The sequence below is a fragment of the Zootoca vivipara genome, chromosome 3 (assembly GCF_963506605.1).
Source record: "Zootoca vivipara chromosome 3, rZooViv1.1, whole genome shotgun sequence".
NCBI lineage: Eukaryota > Metazoa > Chordata > Lepidosauria > Squamata > Lacertidae > Zootoca > Zootoca vivipara.
In genome coordinates this window covers 44,891,392-44,915,436 of record NC_083278.1, presented here as the reverse complement: position 1 = coordinate 44,915,436, position 24,045 = coordinate 44,891,392, and the positions used below count along the sequence as shown (strand labels likewise).

Sequence of the window (24,045 nt, the reverse complement as noted above, 5' to 3'; positions counted from 1 at the left end):
CTTCAGTTCACACTCTTAGCCATTATACCATGCCATTTATTTATTTTTAAATACTGTAGATTCTATGTTAGGTGCAGGGAACTGGTGGCCCTCCAGCTGCTGCTGCACTACAACTCCCTTTGGTATCAGCCAGCATGGCCAGTGGTCAGGAATGATGGGAGTTGTAGGTCAACAACATCTGGTGTGCTACAGGTACTGAGCCCTGTAAGGAAACCTTTAATATTAACAATTTAAGTTTCAAATTTACTGACAATGTATAAAATGTAAGAGGCTATGTATTTTTGACAGTACTGTCAAGTGTTCTTGTTTATTGTTGCTTGTTCCATTTAATATACTTGCAATTTTGAACTTTTGACTAATAAAATATGTGCTGAATGTTTCTTACAGCGCATACAAGCTGCAATCTTAAAAGCATTCAATAATCCAACCACTAAAACTGCAGACGAAGAGACAAAAAGGAAAGTCAAAGGTATTTAGCAAATGTGCCATTGTGTTAACTTGCACAGAGTCTGGTTTGAGTTTGCTTTTAAGCAAATGAATTGACTATGAAATAATTGTATTCATGAATATATAATTTCATTCAAATGAATCCTACTGGAGGTTCCGTGTGGATTTTTCAGGGCTTGTGCCTATTCTGGTGCCATCTAGTGCGCATGCAAAACACTCCCATTGATCATTTTGTTCTACACTTGTAACCTGATTCTCTGATCTAGCTATGATTCACATATCTATGATTCACATCGCTAGGTTGCCTTATGTCTTTAGCCCTCGGTTTTGTTTTGTTTTTTAAAAGGAGAAGCTAGAATTTTAAGTGGGTCAGGAAGTCCTCCATGCTGCACTCAAGTATACATATTCTAATTAAGTTGAGGATTCAACTTGGGGAAGGCTAGAGGAGTAAGGAAAGGATAACACCCCTCCCCTTTTTCTCTTCCCTTGGAGGATGAGTCTATGAAGTCTAGTTCAAGGCAAATCACCACTTAGAAACTATGGCATTAAGCTGTCCGTAAGTTACCCTGTAAGACAAAACCAGGCAAAACCAGCAGGGCTGCCTTAACAGCTGCATAAGTCAAAATATCAAAGTACACATACTGAAAACATGAGCTGGAATATATTTTTATCTATGAATTTACAGGACAAGCATTATAATTTACGTTAAAGTATTTGCTTTTGATATCTTATTACAAGTTACTATGGAGTCTTGTTTTGGATACGAAAACCAAAAGTTTCTCTCCCTGCCCCGCAAAGGAGTCTGCCTTAAATGTTAGTTCTTTAATACTTAAGGCAGACTACTCAAGGAGGAAAAACATAGTGGGATCACTCTGAAGTGCTGTTGATGCTTTGTACAGTATACAGTGGTGCCTCGACTTACGAATTTAATCCGTTCCGAAGGCACCTTAGTAAGTCGAAAAATACGTAAGTCAAAAAATGCCATTGGAAACGCGATTTCCCATAGGAATACATTGAAAACGGAAAAATTCGTAAGTCGAAGCAACCCTATCTAAAAATTCATAAGTCGAAAAATCCCGCCGTGGTTTTTTCCGGATGTCGAGACATTCGTAAGCGTGCGGCCATTACCCCCATTGGTAAGTCGAAGAATTCGGTTGTCGAGTCATTTGTAAGTCGAGGTACCACTGTATCATAATAATATGTCCACTATGTAAGAGTATATGGATAGGTATAGTCATATTTTGCATTTTAATCCCTTGTTTTGAAATACATGCTATTAGCTATCTGAAACAGAAATCAAAACGAAATGTATCTATTTATCACTCTCAAAGACTGTATTAAGTACTGATGAATGGAAACGTTTCTGTGTTGATAGTATTGCAGATGTTTATTTACAATGCACTAATGGTTTTCAGAAGAAAATTCTAGAATGAATTGTTTTTAGAATGGATGTATGTGTTTCTTCCTTTAAAAAAGGGTAATGTTTTTGCAGCATATGGAAGAGAGGGTGTGAAGATGAACTTCATAGATAGGATCTTTGTTGGTGAATTGACTAGCACTATCATGTGTGAGGAATGTGAAAATGTAGGTATTCTGGAATTTGATTTGTTAAAGTAAAAGATCACTTAATGATGTGAATGCGCTGTGTTTTTTGATTAAATTCTGTATTGTCTGTTTTATCAATGTCATGCAATAGTATATTAGAAAAAAGATTATTTCAAAGTGCAACCCTTTGAATTTCACTTTCATATAGAGAAGGGAGTTTCATTTTTAAAAAAACCATCCTGATCACCTGGATAATTTTAGGTTGGAGATCTGAATTCTAATACTGTAATGAAAGTAAGATCAAAAACTAATTATGCATTAAGTATAACATATCCCTCTTGCTGCCATGTAGCTGCTTCCTTGCTTGAAGAAAAACTAGATGTTCTTCTCAGCCCTTCTGCAGGTTTGTCACATTATCATCAAAGACCTATAGGTCTTTGTGTGTGTGTATACATGCTCTTCAGGGTTCCTTAGCTACGTAGTTCCTCATGGACAGCATGGAACTTAAAATGCCATCTACAGAAAATACTAATATCCCAGAAGCTGTTAGTCGTGCCAGTTATAAAATGGGTTTTTTTTGGTGGTGATGAGGTCTTTTGACAAAATTCTTTCAGGGGGCCCTTTTCCCTAACTGGGCATACCTACCTCCTTGCTACTGTTTCTGCTACCTGTTCATTCCTCCCTCCGGATAGTTTCCACCAATTTCTAGAAAGAGAGTGTGTGTGTGTTGGGTGAGGTAGGTATGCGAGTCCTTCTTGCTTCCCTAATTTTCCTTTTGATTCAAGAGCAGTTAAATGGGAAGCAACAGCAGGGCCAAGAGATTCCAGGGATTGGCAGAGGGTCCCTGCTAGGCTCTGGAACTCAGCTGTCACCCAACAATGCTGATCCCTGAGACTGGCTCTGGGTGATAGGTAGACAGACAGACAGACAGTTGTTCAGCAGCCTTATATAGTTCTACCAGCTGACAATGTATCTGCTTTCATATTTTAGCAAATACAGCTTACGAGCTATTCAACATCCGACGTTTTTGAGTTACGAGCGAAAAAAGTGGCCATGCGCTTACGATTTTTCCGACATCCGAACAGAAAACCCGTTCGCGGCTAGATGCGGTTTCCTTGACTTACAAGTTTTTAGATGCGGTTTCCTCGACCTACGAATTTTTCCGTTTCCAATGCATTCCTATGAGAAACCGCATTTCCTATGGGAAACTCGACTTACGAAGTTTTCGATCTACGAGTGTGCATTCGGAACGGATTAAATTCGTAAGTCGAGGTCCCACTGTATGAGATATTCTCCAATGTGGCAATTCCATTATAACTTTCAGTAGACTTATTGTTTTATAATATCAATCTAAGTACAGTACTTAATTGACAGACTTAAAATCTTTCTATAGCCTTTAGCCTGTTCCACAAACTTGTTCACACCACCCAGTTCCACTCTAGCATAACAAGGGACAATTTTAATCATTCCATGACGTTCCTCCTCTTTCTAGAGCAGGGTTGTCTAACCCTCAATTTGGGGACCTGATCCAACCCCCCAAGCCAGTTTCTTTGCTCCTCAAGACCTCAGAATTTGCAGCTCTGGTCAAAACAAAAAAAATTCTACACACTTCAAAGGAGAGATAGCTCTGGGGTGAGCAGAGTCCAGCACCCTGATGGGAATCCAAATTCTCAGTCATCAGATCAAACATTTGAAATAGTTGATCTGCATGGATTTTCTGAGAAGGGGGGTGCTGTTTGCCTCTATGTGTGGAATGGTCACACTTATCAATGACATGTGGACCCTGAAGGGGTGGTCAGTAGTGAATTTGGTCAGCTTTCAAGTAAAAAACAGTTAGCCACAGCTATTTTAGAGTATTAGTATGCTGCACCATCAGAAAGCAGTATAATAATTTATTCATGAATAAGCCCTGCAGTCTGTGGCATCGAAGTGGCATATTGAGATGTTTACTCATGATGTTGTCTATTGGCATAGTGATGATGCTGAACAGCTGCATAAATGGAAATACTGGAGCCAGATTTGCTACCTTGAAAGAGGGCAATGTTCCTCACAATGTAGATCAGAATGTCCCTGGGGGACAAATGGTTCTTAAATGTGGGATTCACCATCTTGCAACAACTGTGTGAACCATTTGTTCCCAAGATGGGAAATACCACTGAGGAAAATATATCCTTAAGACTTGCTGTACCAGGAAATTACCGAGCGTGATGCATGTTGAATACTTCATAAGCAAAATGTCAGAAAACATGTCATTGAGCCAAAGCCTTTGCAAGCAGCTAGATCCATGCATATGGCTAGGATTGGGGTGCCAGAAAGATGAACAGTTTGTTTTGTATCATTGTGGCCTCATCCTTGCAATCCTGCTCATGCTGGTGTCAGGCATGAGCTATCTACAGCCCTGGTAAACAAGTTTCCGACTCGTATTCCCTTGCCAGCATTGGCAGGGACTAGTCGCTGGAAACCGGTGCCCTGAACTGCAAAATTTGGCTTGCTTTTTTGGACATGGAGAGTCCCTGTCCATAGGAAACAAGGCTAGAATCCTGCTGGCAGGCACCACATTGATACAGTTGTAGCTGGGCTTGAATTTTTTTTCCCCCCTCCCTCTTCTAGTATCTGGAAAGACTTCATCAGTGTCTCTCAAAGTTCAACTTACTTTGAAAGAAACATGACCCACCTTTAAATGTTAATGTGTGGGTTTCCAGTGGAGTCCCTCAGTGGGGCATTTTGCTGCCTCTGCTTATTAGTATAGGCCCATAGCCAGAATTCTTGTGTTGCTGAAGCCTAAAGTGATGCTAGTGGTTAAGAAAAAGGGGAGCATGTTAAAGTTGGTGTAAAACAGCAAAAAACTAAACATGTTTAGATTTCTGTGCCTAAATTTAGCATCTAATAATATTCTGATAGTATTCAAATTAAGTTCTAAAAGACAAAATGTTCTGTTGCCAGTGAAATCTATGCCTACCTCTAGATTTCGACATAGTGTTCATACTTCTGTTTTGCCTTTTTTTAAAAAAAACAACAACAACACACAACAAAAATGAAATCACAGTCACTTCATTTCTTAAAAAAAGTATTGTGAAGTTCTGCATTACATAAAGAAACCTTAAAGTGTGTAATATTTTTGAATTAGGCAGATATTTATTAATTTTTAATTATTTATTAAATTTGTTTACCACCCTTCATCTGAAGATCGCAGGGCGGTTCACAACATTATTTTGTTTATTGTTTATAGATATTGTTTATGGATTCTAATACATGATGGAAACCAGAAATGATGCATACTCCACTTTGATATATATATATTTTTACTTTCTTCTAAGATTTCCACAGTAAAGGAACCTTTCATTGATCTTTCACTTCCTATAATAGAAGAGAGGGTAAGAAACAACTTCTTTAATAAATAGCTACAATTGCTACATTAGCATCACACTGCTGTGTTTGCGGATCACTGAACGAATGTTGGAGCAGCCAAAACATTAGATTGCCAGTGAGCCCTGGATCTCTCCATACCCTACCTTAGATATAGGCACTGCCAAACTGAAATTGACCATCTGCACTGACCAAAGGGTGACTATCAGATTTTATAAAAAATAAATAAATCATGCCTGGAGCCTTTTAAATGTGTGTGGATTGCCCTTCCTGAATTGAGACTCTTAAGTAAGATTACTATATTCAGACACATTTATTATCTAGCCATTTTCCTTTGCCTGTATGATATACTAGTTTTATACCAAAAGCACACAACTGATCTTGTCTGATATAAAAGGTGAGCAGTAGAAGCATTAACTTGATGTGTTACCGTACTTGGCAAGTAGTTATTAGCATTTTCTCTGCTATGAATCAGTTATTCACAGTGAAAACATGCAGTGTAACTGAAGTGTCTTATGGAAAGAGGTGTTTTCCTGATAGATTAAAGTATAAACACCCTCACAGTGTTTGGTATTTGAAGGGTGGACAGGTGAGGGCGAAGGAATCTGCTCAGGCACATCGGTTATATTTAAAATAAATGACCTAAATTACTCAGTGTTGACCCATGAAGGGTGAAGTTCTTCAGACAATCAGGTATTTTAACAAGTAGCATTATTGGGGATGGGTAAGAATCACTGTTGTGGGAAAAGAGCGATTTCTGATGGATGCAGTCCTCAGCTGGCTATCTAAGCCACCTCACGACTTTGAAATGAGCAAATAAATGAAGTTTATATTCTGTACAGGCCCAGCCTTGTCAGATGTTTGAGTATGACCTGTAGAGTTGAAGTTCTTTTGCTTTTCTGTATCATATGATCTCCTTAGGCCAGTGTTACTGATTTGGACTGGATGATAGCCCACATGCATGTACAAATCTACCACATTTTTCTGTGAATTGAATTTTTTTAAAACAAGCATATGTGAGTACACACTTTCAGCTGTACTGTATTACTTTAACCAGTCACCAATAGAAAAGAAAGGAAGGATATGCCTTGAAGCATGGGGTACTTGGCCAGTCAAGCAGGCGAAGGGGAAGTTTAAAACCCCAAGACCCTGCTATGTAAAATAGATTAGCAAACAGTATCTCTCAACAGAGAAACCAGCATGTAATGACTATGAAAGGTGCAGTGAAGAAAGCTAGGTGGAGTTGGATAAATCTCTACATTCAGCTTGCAGGATCTTTTACTTGTGGGTTGTGTCTTTTGTGTGTGTGTGTGTCTCCTTTTTCAAGCAATTTTATGCTTTTTATACTTGTTCTGAAGTTAGAAAGCTGGTCAATTTACTACATGTTACTACACTTGTATGTAATGAATATGTATGTGCAAATGCTTGCACTCCTTAATAAGGCAATGATGTCACCATTTTGTAGGGAACACTTTGACTTCACATATTGTAGGGATGGAGAAATGGTGGAGATCCCAACTGTCGCTGGACTCAAACTCTTCCCATCTCTGACCATTTGCCATGCTGCTCGAAGCTGGTGAGAGTTAGAGTCCGACAACAGCTGGGGGAGGGGCGTCACAAGTTCCCTAACCCTGGTTTATTGAGCTTCTTCCCCTACTTTGGACGGCCTCCTAAGTCACTGCTGATTTACAGCTCTCACACTGCAGCCATCCCAGGTAGTCAGCCTAATGGTGAGGCAGACATTAGTTCTTCGTGAACTTAACAAAAATGGGCTTTGAGAAATTTTAATCCTAAAAGCAGGGTATAAAATACCTAAATGAATTTATAATAGATGAATGTACTCTGAAAATGTTCAGGGACATTTTATAACTACTTGATTTCTGTTTGGAAACTCTCCAGTAGCTACAGTTGCCGGAACATTTGAGGGCAGGACCATAGCTCATGGAGACGGACTGCAGCTCTGTTAGCAGAGCATCTGCTTTGCATGTAGAAGGTCCCAGGTTCAATTCCTGGCATCTACAGAGAAAACCCAATTTGAAAACCTGGAAAGCCATTGCTAGTTACTGTAGAGACAGTACTGAGCAAGATGAAGCAGTAGCCTGACCGAGTATAAGGCAGCTTCCGGAGTTCCTGAGGGAGCAACCCTGCATAGATGGCAAGTCCTCAAGGCCTAGGACCTTCTCTTAGCCCAGCCTTCTGTAGCCTTGGGTGCCCAGATGCAACCTTCATCATTCCCTTCATTCAAACATGGCTGATGGTTGGGGATGATGTGGGCTGTATACCAACAACATCTAGGGACCTGAGTTTGGAAAAGGCTGATTTAGCCCATTGTATTTTATTTTCAAAAGGAAAGCCTTGACCTATGCTACTCTCTCAAGTATCTGGGAGTCGTAATTTTGTGAAGTTTTCTAGAAGATATATGTCTTTGTAATTATTAACACATCTAATTAAATTTTTAAACACATTAATAATATTTTACAAGATATGATTAGGACATGACCAGTAAACTAACCAGGTGTGTGTGTGTGTGTGTGTGTGTGTGTGTGTGTGTGTGTGTGTGTGTCAAATGTCTAATTTACTCTGTGCACATTGATATAAGCCAGCACGGTCTTGTTTGGAAAAGGTAGGAGGGATTTTTAAAATATATATATATAGGAGATTGTATGTTTTACCTTGAATAACCACATGTATTTTCCAGATCTCAAAACCTGTTCCTTTTGGGAGGACAAGCAGAGGTAAACATATCCAAGAAACAGATGCTGAGTACAACTGTTCTGTTACTGCTCTGAATAATCAACAATCTAAACTATCTAGAAAGCATTTGTTAACAAAAGATAAGGTAAGAATGCAACAGCTTTGCTGATCTGTAGTTCAACTAGTTGTATAACAAATTTCATTTTTATGGAAATTTGCATTAGCTGCATATTAGGTTTGAATAGGTCTCTTTTAATCTACAGCACTATATTACAGATTTTTTTGATATATTGTACATCTGATACTTCCAGGACTCATAATGTGGTGTTGATAAATTACCGGGTTTTAAAGTACTGTATTTCTGAAACTGAAAAGTGTGTGATATATTCACACCCACAAATAAAAAAGACGGGTTTAAAAATTATCTTTCTTTCTTAAAATAAAATAAAATAAAATAATAAAATAAGCTACTTTTCAAATTCATTCTCCATGCTCTGTGCCCTCCTCCCGGCTTTCCTCTAGTGTTGTCCAAGTTTGCTTCTGGCTGCAATTGCAAGCAGCGCAGGGCTGGCCAAGAGAGCAGACAAGTCAGCCTTCGTGCCATTTGGTGGATCAGTTGGCAGGGTGTACTACATGAGAAGTGCAGCCAACACAGTCTCCCAGGAGACTTGGAACATGGCTTCCATGATGTGCTCAGCCTCCAGTGGCCCAAGGCCCTATGAACCATAGTTCAGCCTCTTAACATGGTTCTTCCTGATGGTGGCACAGCATGCTGCAGATATGCTGGGCTAATACAATGTGAGATGCTGATATTTTTGCTGCAAATATTCTACTGTACTGCACATTATTTTACAAGGAAAGCTTTTATGTTTAGATAATTTATTGAAAATATAATACTTCAGACCATTTTTTATTATTTAAAATTGTAACCTATATCCTTCAACATCTTCAACAGATGAAAGAATGTTTTGCTTAACAGCTGAGTGGTGAGTGTGAGGCCTCTAAGGCAGTCTGGCAGAATTTCCCATCTCCTGTTCGGGTTTTTTTTTTAAAAAAAACCACTGACTTTAAAAATACTATTGCTGAAAATCTAAAAACCTACTTATTTCTCTTTGCTTTTTATTTTTCCATTCCCTTCCATTATTGTGTTCTCTCTCTTCCCCCCCTCCTTCTTTCCCTCCCCCCCCACCATATACACACAAATGCTATGATTTTTACATTTGTTGTCTGTTTCAGATTTTGATCCATTTGCTCTCAGCACAAAATCTTCTACTTGGCATCTCTTTGTATGCAGTCATGCAAATTTGTGGAGACCCTCTCCCTCTTTTTAATGGAGTCTGGAATTATGAAATGCTTAAAAAATTTTTTTCCAGTCTCAGAAACTGGACCACAAGGCTTCCTTCAAACATTCTACCACTTGTATAGTGGCAAAGCTCACTAAAAGAATTGTGCGAGACTATCAGTCCATTGTCTGCCCCTGCTATGTTTTAGTCTTTTTTGGGGGGGGGATCCATATTGATTCAGAGGTAGCCGTGAGAAATTGAGGCCATGTACAATGCATGGAGAATAATAGTTGTGCTGTGTTCCCTCCCTCCCTTCTTTGTCTTAAAAGGCAAGACAAGGGGGAATGCTCAGACTATATGTGGAGGAATCCAGAGCTAGCAATACAGGGAAGTGAATTTCAGGGGCTATTTGGGAAATCCTTCAATGGGAATTGAACAATTGTGAACACTGAATTCTGCCCTGCCCCCACCCCCCATAGTTTGCCTGCAGAAAAGCAGTTTCAACTTTCATGCAGGTCTCTTTTGTGCAGTCTTAGACATGGGATGGGGTGATCAAGAATGTCATCAGCAGTATCAGTAAGTCAGTGATGGTACCAAGTGCTGCTCTTTGGTACTTTGAGGCAAGATACTGCATGAGATGGCCCTCCCACCTTGCTGTTGTTTCTCACTTGCTTATCTCTCCCACTGGCCCAGTCCTCTTAAGATAATCAGCGAGGCATGTTGGGTTTCTGTTCCTTCTCCTTGCTTGTTCTTTTCAAGCGGGCAGATAAACAAGCAGCAGCAGCAGCAGCAGCAAGAATGAGTATATCAGGATCAGGAGCCTGCAGGTATTGGTAGTGGGTCCCCCTACTGGGGTACAGGCTTGGACTCTTCCATTTCCTGAAATGATGCTGGCCTGTTGGGGGCCCATGAAACATGCTCCGTCACATTCCAGGCAGAATTTTAAATCCAAATACCTTGCTTGCTGGGAAAACAGCAACATAGGCTGTGATTTGAGCACTAGGAAAATGTGATGCAGCCAATACAAATGTTTCTGTAAGGAAGGATATTTTGGATCCCGTGCAACAAAAGTGCAATTCCCTTCCCCCTGATTGTTTAGAAAGGCTTTAAGAGTATAAGCTTTGAGCCATTGAAATTAATGGAAGCCATCCCCCTTTTTAGATGAGTGACTTGCCCATAATAATACAGTAAGTTGGGAAAAGTCTAATAGGGTCTGGAGGCTGATCAATTTAATTTTAGTATTAAAAGTCTGAATTAAAATAAAGAGGAATACATTTGAGCAGGAGTGTGTAAATGACCTAAAGAGGTATTTACCACTATAGTTAAATGGTTCACTTTTCATTTAGAAAGTTCCTTGCTGCTAGTGGAAAGCTTTCTTGGTCCCCTTGGTCATATAAACATAAACCTCTATGTGTGCCTGATTAAATTCAGTGGACTTTAGTTCCAGCTGAGATAATTTAGGACTCACCTAAGGGATATTTACCATCTTTATATTTACTAGAAAAATTATTTTGAGATAGGGCACTGCCAATTCCAAACACCATGTGTTGGGATCCTTTTTCCTTAGCCAAGGATGACAGAAAGCCCAGCTATATCTGAATATCCAAGGGCATTTGGAAAAAAACCAACACTTCACTGGAAGGCAGGCTTTTAAAATCTTTTTGCCAAGCCTAATGCTGCTTTTGTTAATCAAAGTTAAACTTTGTAGTGTTGATAAATGTATAATACTGTTCATATAGTTCTCGAGGGATTTTAAAACACTTTCAGTTTTACTTAAGTTGTACACGTTAATTTTTATTATGCTTTCATATCCCACTTACTGCTCAAACCAGCCAAAACTGCTTTATGTTAAGAATAATCCATCCATGAAATATTGTAGAATTGGAGTCATGAGAGGAATGAGCTGCCACTGTTTTTTTCTTTATTTATTGCAGAAGTTTTACAAGCCCTTAAGATAAATTGATTTTGAAAGCGTAAGAGATTTTATTACAGATGGAATCTAAGTTTAAATTGCATGGAATAAAAAATTGAATTTAAGCTTTAGGTTTGGTTAGTAATTAAATATTTTTGTTTGTGATACTAAATTAATGCATTTAATTTAAGATATCCTAGGCACTACCTCTTTCAGCTCTATATACTTTCCAGAGCTCATCTGTACCTGACTAGCTTAACCAGAAGGTGGAGTAACAGAGAAGGGTGTGGGGGTAGGCGAGTTATTTGGGGAAAGGAAACTGGAGTGCCCTGCAACTCCTATCAAATAACAAGTCAGCTGTGTCTGTGATCTGTAAACATCACAGATCCAGATCTTTCTAGTACTGCCATGCAAAAACATGGATCCAATGCACAGATGCTTATGGATCATTATCATTTGTGCAAGGAATGCCCTCAAAACCATTATCAAATCCTAGGTCTTTGTGTCTTCTGGGGCTGGTTTTGTTGTCATCCTATATAAAGACCATGGAAATCCATGAGGATATTGGGGTCTGCCATAGAGAATCCCCTCTCCAGGACCACCACCACCCAAACTCCCGAGGGTAGTGGAACTACCAAAAAGCCCTTTCTGCTGATCTTAACACCCGGGAGGGGCTGTAGGGTTTCCATAAGATAGGTTAAAGGGTTTTTCTCTCTCAGAAAGGAAGGATATTTCAAGTTGGAGTACATCGCCAAAGACATTTTAAAGCAAATGCATAAACACTGTTTTTTGTTTATTTGTTTTTAAAAAACCATCTTTTCTGAATGCTTTTAAAGAGTTAGTGCAGTGCTTTTATGGATTTTCAACAGACTTATGTTTGGGTTTCCCCCCCTCCCTTTTGCTAATGATGTGGAAATTGACAGAACCAAGAAAATCATGAAAGAAGATTTGCCAAAAAATCCTCCTCTGCTGAAGAAGAAACAAGACATTTTATCATGCACAAAAAAGTCCGAAACACTAAAGGTGAAGGAAGATCTGCTGTTCCATATACAGGAGACAGCAGTTCGGTAATAGAATCTGCAGCAAATGGAAGTCAGACTGAAGGCAGTGAAAAAGAAGCAAGTCATTCTGAAAGTAGCATTGGTGCAGACAGTGAGGCCTCTGAAAGCGAAAGTCATTCTAAGCAAACTGCTTCCAACAGAGCTTGTAGCACACCTGGCTTGTGCATTGATGAGCATAAACATTTATCTGCAAGCATTAAATCACAGTGTAACAAATCAAGTGATGGCAGTACAGAGGGACTTACTACTGGCTTATCAAACCTCTGCTTGGGTAGTGGTGTCAGTGAGACTGAAGGGACTCTCAGTAGAGATCAGCTGTCAAGTCTGTCCAACAACGTTTCAGCAGAGAACCCCCCATTACTGCAAAACCCTCAAAATGCTTTCCAGACTCTTTCTCAATGTTACATAACTAGTTCTAAAGAATGTTCAGTCCAGTCATGCCTCTACCAGTTTACATATGTGGAGCTCTTAATGGGAAACAACAAACTTTTGTGTGAGAACTGTACGGAACGGAAACAGAAGCACCAGAAGAAAGCAAATTTCACAGGTAATGAAATGGTGGCTGAGTATATTGTTTCACATAGACAACTTTTCAGGGTCCAAAGGAGTGTATGATTTGGCACACTTGGGGGCGGGGGGCGGGGAATGTATTACTGTATATGTCTTCAAAAGCAGCCACCATCCTGCATGGTAAACTGCATTTGAAACAGAGAGGAATTTCAAAGACCTTTTGTCACCCGGCATGAAAGTCCACTCTTTAGAGATAAAGTTCAGAACTCCTTTTGGGCATTTCCAAGACCTTGATCAGCCTAAAATAGTCCTTTGGATTCTGGCTGTAGAACCAAGAGACCCTGAAAAGCTGTATGATTGCACATGTGCAGTGCTCCCGTGCAGGATTCGGGACAGTTGGTTGTCATTCTATGCCCACTCAGGCATACTCAGTCCTCTTTGGGCTGTCTTTCTACAGAACTTGTGATTCTCCAGAGCATGCTAATAGCCTCCCTCTTCTGTGTGAATTTTGGCTACAAATGCACTCAGTTACATGTTGATGTGATTACAGGTAGGTAGCCGTGTTGGTCTGGGTGCACACGAAAGCTCATACCAAAATAAAAACTTAGTTGGTCTTTAAGGTGCTACTGAAGGAATTTTTTATGTTGATGTGATACATTCAAAGCACTTCATTTTTTAAAAAAAATTCACAAAACCTTAACTCTAATTGGCATACAATACAAAGCTTGTGATTGATGAAATTTATGCAGATTCCCCAGATACGTAATTTATTCGAGTTGCATAAATAGGTTTTGTCTATATGCGCTTGTGTGATTTATATACAGTGGTACCTCTACTTACGAATTTAATGCGTTCCGAACACACATTTGTAAGTCGAAAAAAATTGTAAGTCGAATCCCATAGGAATGCATTGGGAGAAAAAATTCGTAAGTCGAAGCAACCCTATCTAAAAATTCGTAAGTAGAAAAAAATCCTATCTAAACCGCATCCAAGATGGCGGACGGAGCTCCATTTGTAAGTAGAAAAATTCGTAAGTAGAGTTATTTGTAAGTAGAGGTACCACTGTATTCTAGAGGACCTAAATAAATATGACATTTGTTACCATCTTTCATTAATTTGTATTTGTATATTAATGCCCTCTTGTGGCCAAAATGCATTTACAGTGTTTTTCTTCTTCTATTGATGTCTCCCAGCAAAATCACTCCAACGTGAAAGATATGGAGATTTGTCTTGTGGTTTGTAAACATGGGAAATAATGCAGTTGGAGAGTGGCTAGGTGGCAATAGTTGCCTCTAGCTGAATTTTCTCTGGCATAAACTTACTCACTTCAGAACATAATTTAGGAGTTTAGCAATATGACTTGCTGGACCAGACTGAGGTCTGTCTACTTCCACAAGTTGTTTGCCCTTAGCACCCAATAATAGATATATTGCTTCAGTGCATGGAGACACTGTTTTGCGTGTCAGGGCTAGTTAAAAATTGATAAGTGTTTCTTCCATGACTGTATCTAATCTGTTTTAAAAGTGGATTTATAGTAATTTTTTAACACAAATTTGTATGTGTGATTTATAAATCATAACATCGCACACAGTGTCTGTTGTAAGTCCGTATGATCAGTAAACTGAATATCATCCATGTTCACCTGTATAAAACATGGGGAAAATACAGAGTCCTTATGAGCAATAATATAAATATCTGTGTTGTGTGGCAATACACACAGCCTTCCCCGCAAGAATAAAGACACAGGACACATAGCTTAAGGTTAATGGGTCGAATAGGCCACAACTTTATTGATTACGGAAGAAGAGAGGTATTGGCATAGGCATTGGATCTAACCGACTATATCTGACTCCAGCCCGCTCTGCTGGCAGTCTGTGAGGGGTTAACCACCGTTGGATGGGCCCTGCGATGCACATCAACTAGGTACCCATTCTGGGGCCACCGTAAGGGGTCGCGCCTTCTGGCCCTCACCTTCCACGGCTTCGGACGTGGCAACGCCCCTCGGACTCCTTAAGGGAGTACCCCTCTGCATTTTTGGGGAGGTGATGGCAGCAACCTCCCCACCACATCTTAACCTTCTAGAGATAATCCAATGCCTACCGCCGACACCCAAGTTGTGACGATTACCACGAGGTAGGCGAAAACCACCTGGCCTGAGCCAATTAACCAGGTGGGAAAATTCCTACCTGGCCCCAATAGGCGACCGACCGAAGTCCGTAGGCAACGTCAGGGAAGAACCCTGCCTGACGGGGGGGGGGGGGTGGGAGAAAAAGGTGAGATGAATCCAACGAAAGAGGACGAGCCCCTGCCGCGAGCTCTCCTATATAGGTCAGAAAGGCCCGCCCAGTGCGTCCGGTTGGACGCCCTGCAGGCGTGACGCGGCAGGGGAGCAACCAATGGGCTGGGGGGGGAATGCTAGCCATTCCCCCCGCGAGAAGGCTGCGTGCGCCCACAACATCTCCTCCCCGCGAGCCGGGAAGAGATTTTGTGTGGCAATACACGCAGCCTTCCCCGCAAGAATAAAGACACAGGACACATAGCTTAAGGTTAATGGGTCGAATAGGCCACAACTTTATTGATTACGGAAGAAGAGAGGTATTGGCATAGGCATTGGATCTAACCGACTATATCTGACTCCAGCCCGCTCTGCTGGCAGTCTGTGAGGGGTTAACCACCGTTGGATGGGCCCTGCGATGCACATCAACTAGGTACCCATTCTGGGGCCACCGTAAGGGGTCGCGCCTTCTGGCCCTCACCTTCCACGGCTTCGGACGTGGCAACGCCCCTCGGACTCCTTAAGGGAGTACCCCTCTGCATTTTTGGGGAGGTGATGGCAGCAACCTCCCCACCACATCTTAACCTTCTAGAGATAATCCAATGCCTACCGCCAATCGGGCCCAAAAGGGCTCGCCGCCAATACCTCTACCTCCGGAACCAACACCTAATAGCAACCAGGACATCAGCCAGCCAAACATCATTGCCATCATCAGAAAGATGTACGCCATCAGTGCGGTAGAAGCGCTCCTCTCGGAAAGTAATAGCGGGGTGTGGTATCACAAGTCCATTCAGGGCCAGGACCTTTTTGGCCACGGCCAAATCCAAAAACTTCCTTGCTTTGTTCACAGCGGCTGGTGAAACGCAGTCGCGCCAAATGCGCCTTTCAAGCAGCGAAGACCAACCGATGGTCACGGTCGGGCAAGCAGCCAACAGTTCGTCAAAGTCCTTAAGTATATTCCATTTTAAATCTTGGCCTTTCCGATATGCCAGATCATTCTCGCCAAGTTGCACGACCATGAGGTCGGGAGGACCACAGAATGCAATCTTGGCCATCACAGCTGGTAAGAATTCGGACCAGCGCATGCCCCGCCTAGTGATCCAAGTAATTCTGAAACAGCGTGGCAGCCCGAGATTAGTGCCGAGATTTCGCTCGCAGGCTCGTACCCGGGCCCAGTGCATGATGCTATGGCCCACCATCCAGACATTAATTAGCTTTCCTGAAAGTGAAGCAAAGGAAAAACGTAAGCGCGGCAGCCACGAGAAGCAGGGGGACACTACTTAGTGGGTCGGATATATCCCTTGTATGCTTTGGACTTCCACCGGCCCATATCCTTAATCCTCTCAGCCGACAAACCCATGTGTACCGCAGTAGTGGCGGCCCCAATCCGGAAGGAGTGGGCCGCAAACTCGGAGGGGGCTAGGCCACAATTCGCAATTGCCCGGCGCATGACGCGCGTGAACTGGTGGCGTGTTAAGGGGGAACCATCTGCGTGAATCAATAGGGGGCCTGGCGAGGGGGGCCTCAGATGAAGGAAACGCCGGGTGTCTTTTACTGGGCAAGGACCAGAGTGGCCCGTAGCGGGTAACCGCATCAAGGTACCCTTCCCTTGCTGGTCAGTCTTAGATCGTCTGATGCAGACTAGCAATTCCTTGGTGGATAAGGATATGTCTGAGAGAAGAATGCCCCTTCCCGATTTATTGGGAGGACCCTCAAAGACCACTTCGCCGACCCTGAGGGCACCGAAAAAGGCGATTGAAAAGGCCGCGGAAAATAGTCTGGCCTCATATTTGGACCAGCAAAGGACCCTGAGCAGTTTGTGAATTTTCATCAGGATATCAAAGGTTATTGGCTTGCGGGAATCCTTACGCGGAGGCTGAAGCCTGCGCCAACCCTCTAGAACCCTCCGGACTAGGAAATCCGCACAAGGGTCAATGGAGTAGCTGGCTTTACTGAAGAAGGAAATGGCTGCAGTTTGAATTTGAAGAGTCCTTGGAGCTCTGCCCAAACGTCTTAAGTTTGCCAGATACATCAGGACCTCTTGCTTATTGGGGGGAAGAATAGGACCCGACCCCAATGTTTTCATCCTATAATGACGGAAATCGGACCACGCTCTCGTGTAGGTGTTAAGAGTGGAGGGGGCAACCGACGCCAATACTCCCTCTAAGACATCTCGTTCCCAAGATTCCAAAGGTGTTCCGGGAAAACCTCCGGCAACTCCTGAGCCTCTGGTGCTAGAGAGCGGAAGCGGTCCATCTGGAAACGAGATAAAGCGTCCGCAATATCATTATTGACACCTGGTACGAATTTGGATGAGAAATAAATGTTTAATCTTAAGCATAGAAGGACGAAGACACGTAGCAAGGCCGTAACCCTAGATGACCGTGAGGATTGTCTGGAAAGGACGCCAACGACAGCCTGGTTATCAGTCCAAAAGCATACACGGTGATTCTTGAACTCTTCCGCCCACAAGTGTATAGCTACGACAATGGGAAAGAATTCTAAAAAGGTTAGATCACGGGTAATAGGTTTTGCCTGCCACTCGGGTGGCCACCGCTGGGCGCACCACCGGCCACGGAAATAAACACCAAACCCTCGGGAGCCAGCAGCGTCGGACTGCACCTGGAAATCCACTTGGAGGCTCAAGTTATCCTGCCAAAGGGACACACCGTTAAAATTCTCAAGAAATTCTAACCATACTTCCATATCCGACTTGACCCCCTTGTTAAGGCGCACCCTGTGATGCGGTTTTGTGAGGCCCGCCGATAATCTGGCTAATCTAGCACAGAAGGGGCGCCCGGGAGATACCACCCGACACGCGAAGTTGAGATGGCCCAGGAGAGACTGGATCTGTTTAAGAGTTACTTTTTTGAGGGGCAGCAACTCCGAAATAGTATGCTTTAAGGCTGCTAACTTTTCCTTTGGAAGCCGTGAAGTCTGAGCTACTGTATCCAATTCGATTCCCAGGTAAGTTAAAGTGGACACAGGTCCCTCCGTCTTTCCTGCGGCAAGAGGTACACCTAAATATGTGGTTAAAGAGGCAAAGGCGTCTAGGAGGTAAGCACAATCGTTGGTAGCAGCTTCCCCACAAAAGAGAAAGTCATCCAGGTAATGTGTGACACCCCCCTTGCCTGTTCTAAAACGGAGGGCCCAATCCAGGAAGGTGCTAAAGGTCTCGAATGCTGAGCACGCCACTGAACAACCCATGGGCATGGCCTTGTCCACGAAGTACGCCCCCTCGAATTTGAAGCCCAACCACCTGAAATCCTGAGGGTGTACCGGTAGAAGGCGGAAGGCAGATTCGATATCACATTTGGCCAAAAGGGCGCCCTTGCCAAACCGCCTAATAAGTTTGATAGCTTGATCAAAAGAGGCGTACTTGACCGTACACAGTTCCTGGGGGATGCCGTCGTTAACCGAGAAGCCTTTCGGATGAGAAAGATTGTGGATGAGCCTAAATTCACCAGGACTTTTTTTTGGAACTATGCCCAGCGGTGAAATATGTAAATTCGAGATAGGGGGTGTGGTGAATGGGCCTGCTACTCTTCCTGCAGTAACCTCCTTAGATATCTTTTTCTTAGCAACCTCGGGCATCTCTTGTACAGATTTTTGATTAGGTGGTTCACCTGACGGGGGGGATAGCAACTGGGATTCTGAAACCTGAGGAAAAACCTTCCCAAAGATATTTTGCTGCCACGGTATCAGGGTAATGTTGTAGCAGAGATTTAAGGGGGTCCAGTTTAATCGGGGAGAAAGCCAGAGCCAAGGACCGCTCAGTAGCGGTTACCTGATGCACCCTGGCCAGCTGCTGATCCGCCCCTAGCTCCCTGCTGAAAGTTACCACGCCTCCCTCGAAAGGGCTGCCTACCTTTGAAGCAGGCCGTGGCTGGGTGAGCACCCTGGCATTTATCGCACTCATGGCTGTATTTACAATAGGCCCTTCCGCAGGTGCCCTTATTAAATTCCCAGCACACAAGGCGGCGGGCTAGTTTCTTAAATTCTGGCTTTCCAGATTTGAATGTGTCTGGCTGCTTTTTCTCGATGTATGGGCCCACATGCTCGCCCCAGAAATTTTGATCCCTCAAGTCCCACCTGGTACTGGACAACAGAGAGGCATTCCTACGAAAGTCCTCATCATACAGCAATGCAGGGGCTTCACCAGCCAGGGCGTACGCTTTTCTGACATGAGCCATATAGGCCAGAAGGTGCATAGCCCTTTTCGGGTAACATGCCACAATGGTGCCCATATAAATTTGAAAACCGTCAAGCCAATTTTCAAAGGTCCGCTCGGCTCTAGGCTCCCGGTATCTGCGCTTGCTATAACTGTTCTTCTTTTCACCCTTACCCTTCATCTTAGCTGGAGGGAGTAGCGTAAATATGTCAACATAATCCCCATTGAGAATTCTATTTCGCTTTTTATTAGACAAATGATTACCTAAAATGAAATCCGATGACGCAAAAGTGGATTTCTTTACATCCGGTACTAATGCGCCATCCTTCCATTCCAGAGTACCATTGAAAGTCTTACGGTGTGAATTTGCTCGCCTCTCGTGCGCCCAAACTGGCAAGCCCACAAGTTCCTCACCCTCGCCCCAATAACCCTCTAAAGTAGGGTCTTCATCCTCCGAACTAGAAGAGGTACCTGAATCATCATGAGGGTCCAAATGCTTAGTCTTTTTGGTCTTCTTCTTGCTGGTTCGCTGCGGTGCTTCCTTCTCCGCCTGCTCCGTATCCCTCCTGGAACCCAGTGGCGCAAGATCCTGATTATCGCCATCGAAGGTGGTGTTTGAAGACAAGCTCCTTGACCTAGACTGAGTACCCTGGGAAATATCACGCAAACACGTAGGGGTACCTAGGGATAACTGGGAAAGAGGATTATTATTGCTAGGTGTTGTAGGCCCACAGCCTCCGGGGTCAGAGGAGGTTGTAGGCGCAGCAGCAGCTGATTGCGATCTGGTTCCAATACGGCAAGCGCCGGCCGTGCCACCGGACACCGAGGCCATGCCACAGGACGCCGAGGTACTAGGGCGCGCCTCGTCCTCTCTTGGCGTATCCGCGACGAAATCCTGAGACCCCTCAGCAGGGAGCTCCTGAATTGAAGCCCCTGGCCTTGAAACCTGCTGAAGGAAGTTCTGGAGGCCTGAAAAAAGGTTAGCTAGAGCCTCTGGGGGAACGGAAATGGCGTTAAACGTGGGTGCATTGGAGGTGGCATTTGCAGTATTTGCAGTCGTGGGACGCTTCCTTGCTGGCGCAGCCGCGGGCGCAGCTTGCTTACGCTTTGGAGCCATGGAGTTTCCTGTACTAAAATTGAAAACACGAATCACAGAAAATGGATGGAAGGCAATGCCGAGGGCAAAGCTATGCGATTAAAGCTAATGACTGAAAGCAACTAATATTGAATAGGACCAATCAAATTATGGCACCGAAAGCCCCGATGAATTAATAACCTAGGTGCCACTGGAGGACGCAGGACTATGCAAATTGTATACACTGGAAGAGTATACAGTCCGCCAGATAAGCTATTAAATGAATTTAAGACAATTAAAAGGTCAGCGGGACAAGAAAAACGGCAGCTAAAAATTAAAATGAAAGTGGAACTTAAGTTATGCTTGATAAAGAACTGGGGAATGCACCCAGGCAGCGCTGTTGCGAGTCAAAATACCCACTGAAGTATTGAGGAGGCTAAAGTGTAATTAGAAAAACAAGATTCACAACTCCTTATTCCGTTGAATTAATGAGGCCTGCTAATTTTAAAGAAAATTAATATGTGCTACTGTGAGCCAGGCCAACTCCACCCAGTTCGCTGATCAGCAATAGAAGTATTATTCAACATGCATATAAATAAATGAAATTATAGCCACGGCCCAGCTGTGGCAGTCGTGTTTAAGCTGGGTAATGTAAGCCTAGGGCAACAGTAGCAGCGGTTAGAAACTGCAGGCTAAAGCCGCAGGCGGGGGGGGTGAAGCCTTTCAAAAGTGGGCCGCAGTGGGGTGCCCTGCTGGTACTGGCAATTGGGTTCCCTTTCAAATGTTCGCGGAGGGGGGGGTGAGTGCCGCAAAATCAAGGAGCCGGCGTAGAGGCGCCCTCAGCCACGCCCAAAGTAACCGCTGGGGAGGCGTAAGGACCCACTCCAAATGGCCGCCAGGTAGGGACACGCGGCCCGCTCAAAATGGCCGCTGGGGAGGTGCGCGCGGACCCACTCAAAATGGCCGCCGGGGAGGGATACGTGGCCCGCTCAAAATGGCCGCTAGGAAGGTGCGCGCAGCCCCACTCAAAATGGCCGCCGGGGAGGGACACGTGGCCCGCTCAAAATGGCCGCTGAGGAGGTGAAAACGGACCCACTCAAAATGACCGCCGGGTGGGAACACGTGGCCCACACAAAAATGGCCGCTGGGGGATGAACGCGAACACACTCAAAATGGCCGTTGGGTGTGGCCACGAGGCCACACGTAAGATGGAGAGTCACCCGGCAGCGACTTCCGTCGCGTTGCTAAGGAAACCCCGGCGACCAAGACAACAAACTGACTTCCCCCGTAAAACTGTAAAATTCCCCCCAAACGCAACCCGGCTACACCGCTACCCAACAGCTCAAAGAAATTAAGAAGGATTTTAACGATACCCGCAACCGAAAACTCCGAGGACAGGCCGCAGGCTGTGCAGGAGAAGGTTTAAACCGAATCGCCGGAGACCTTGAGGGAGAATAGCCGCCTTGATAAGATGAGGAGAAAGCCGATGGCCCCGCGGATCCGGAAAGCGGCTGGGCAACGGCTAAGGGGTGCTAGCGGCGCCGCTCCGAGGGGCGCAAGCGCTGTACTGGTCCCGATGAACCGGCAAGCGGCCGCCCGATGGCTCGGGGGGACAAAGGCAACTGGCCCAGGAGCGCTAGCACTATCGTGAAGGCTTCGCCCACGTAGAAAGAACAGCGGCAGCTCCAAACTCGCCGACCGAACGGCACGGTAAAGAAGGCAGCACCCAGAGGAACAGAGCGGCTCCCCAGCGCGGCTCGTTCCGATTGATGGGGCGCGGGGCCGGCCCCGACCCGCAGGAGCGGCTACGGTGAGGAATCGACGAAGAAGCGTTCGGACGTGGGCTCTTCCCTCCTGGGTGAGATGCGGAATCCTGGCAGCGCGGCGAAACAAGCCTGTTACGGCGCGATGCTGCAAGGGAGGAAAAGGTGGCGTTTAAAAACGCCGTTTTTGTGATTTCAGCGATCCACAGACGAGTACTGCAGCGACTTCTGCAGCGAATCCAGGAGCGACGAAAAAGGTGAGATGAATCCAACGAAAGAGGACGAGCCCCTGCCGCGAGCTCTCCTATATAGGTCAGAAAGGCCCGCCCAGTGCGTCCGGTTGGACGCCCTGCAGGCGTGACGCGGCAGGGGAGCAACCAATGGGCTGGGGGGGGAATGCTAGCCATTCCCCCCGCGAGAAGGCTGCGTGCGCCCACAACATCTCCTCCCCGCGAGCCGGGAAGAGATTTTATATACTTGCTGTACTGTACATAAAGGTTTTTCTTCTTTTCAGAACTGATAGTTGCTATTGAAGTAGGACTTGCATAAATTTGCTGTGGTAGGGGCAACAGGATTTCCCAGAGCCATTCCTTTAGTTTGACAATAACATTAATAATCAAATCTGAAATATTTTTTTCTCCAGTATTATGTCCAAAATATCCAGCAAAAAAGGAGAGGAGGGCCTTCTGACCATTTTTGAACATTCGATATGTTCACTGAGCCAGTATTCTTAGTAGAAAGTCTAATGGAATTGGATCTTGGAGACTTTTGGCTCAGATATTTAGCAGTGTTGATGACTTTAGGGAAATCATTGCTTATTTAACCTCAGCTGCCATCTGAAAAACAGGAATGTAGGACTATTACTAAACATTCATGTTTCTGGATTTTTGTGGGGAGTGTATGCATACTTAAAATACTACAGAAAATAAAAAAATACTGCCATGCTTTTTAAACTGGTATTTTTTTCTGTACAGAAAAGAAAATAGAAGGTATATATACAAATGCCAGGAAGCAGCTGTTGATTTCTTCAGTTCCTGCTGTTCTTGTTCTCCATCTGAAAAGATTTCATCAGGTAAAGTCTTGAAATAAAGTGTTATTGAAAGGAGTTATAATTTTGGACTGTACTGAATTTCTGTAAAACTGTATTTTCTCCAGAGTGACTAGTGATTCTTCTGCTGATTAAAATTATCCTCATCCATGTCACATTTTGACTGAGGAAGAAATATCAAAGACTTGATCCTTTTACACACACCCAAAGAAAATTGTTTTAGGGTGGTATCCAATGCTAATCCTACTCTGACCAGACCCATTGAAGTTAATACACATGACTAACATAGGTTCATGAATTTAAGAAAGTCTACTCTGAGTAGGATTTTTTGGCTCTTAATGTTGTGTACTGCTTTGTTATATTTTCTATGACTGTGTGGTTTATAAATAAATAAAGTAGAAATGACTAAGCCATTTTGTTAGTGGATCTTTAGATTTATAGCATTTTTCAAAAATGCAGTTTAGTTCTGTACAATACATAATTTCAACAGATGCAGCATTTCTCTTTGTGGTTCTGCAATTTAGCCTTCTATGTTGCATTTCTGCATGACTGAATTTAGCAATTTTCTTATCAACATATCAAGTAAATAAATTAGTCAGTGTATGTATACTGTTCTTGTCATTGCAGTCAATTCAGAATTTTTGAATTTAAAACGTTCAGTACTATGGTTTTGCAGTACAGCTGGATTCAGGTGGCACTCAAGTAGAAATAGTAAATATTTCATTTCTTCTTCAGGCTGGTATGAGTCTAAGGAAAGTAAACCGTCACGTGGATTTCCCTCTTGTTTTGGACTTGGCTCCATTTTGTTCTGCTTCTTGCAAGGTATGGCATGTCAGAAGCACCATTTCAATTTATACAGTACTTCAAAGATAATTTCAGGCTTCAGTTTTTACAG

At 43.6% G+C, this 24,045-nt stretch overlaps 1 protein-coding gene across 6 annotated transcripts in view; it reads left to right on the top strand.

The window, feature by feature from the left end:
- USP45 (ubiquitin specific peptidase 45) overlaps positions 1 to 24,045 on the top strand; it is a 66,023-nt gene that overhangs the window by 35,789 nt on the left and 6,189 nt on the right. For 2 of the 6 annotated variants that reach the window (XM_035109333.2, XM_035109332.2), the window contains exons 10-16: positions 388 to 469; positions 1,940 to 2,031; positions 5,310 to 5,366; positions 8,057 to 8,197; positions 12,171 to 12,855; positions 23,077 to 23,174; positions 23,886 to 23,972. In XM_035109333.2, the coding sequence (XP_034965224.2) occupies positions 388 to 469; positions 1,940 to 2,031; positions 5,310 to 5,366; positions 8,057 to 8,197; positions 12,171 to 12,855; positions 23,077 to 23,174; positions 23,886 to 23,972 (1,242 nt within the window). Of the gene's footprint in view, positions 1 to 387; positions 470 to 1,923; positions 5,288 to 5,309; positions 5,367 to 8,056; positions 8,198 to 9,288; positions 12,856 to 23,076; positions 23,175 to 23,885; positions 23,973 to 24,045 lie in introns of those variants that run through there. The other 4 variants (XR_004692219.2, XM_035109334.2, XM_060272610.1 and 1 more) reach the window with 4 other exon arrangements.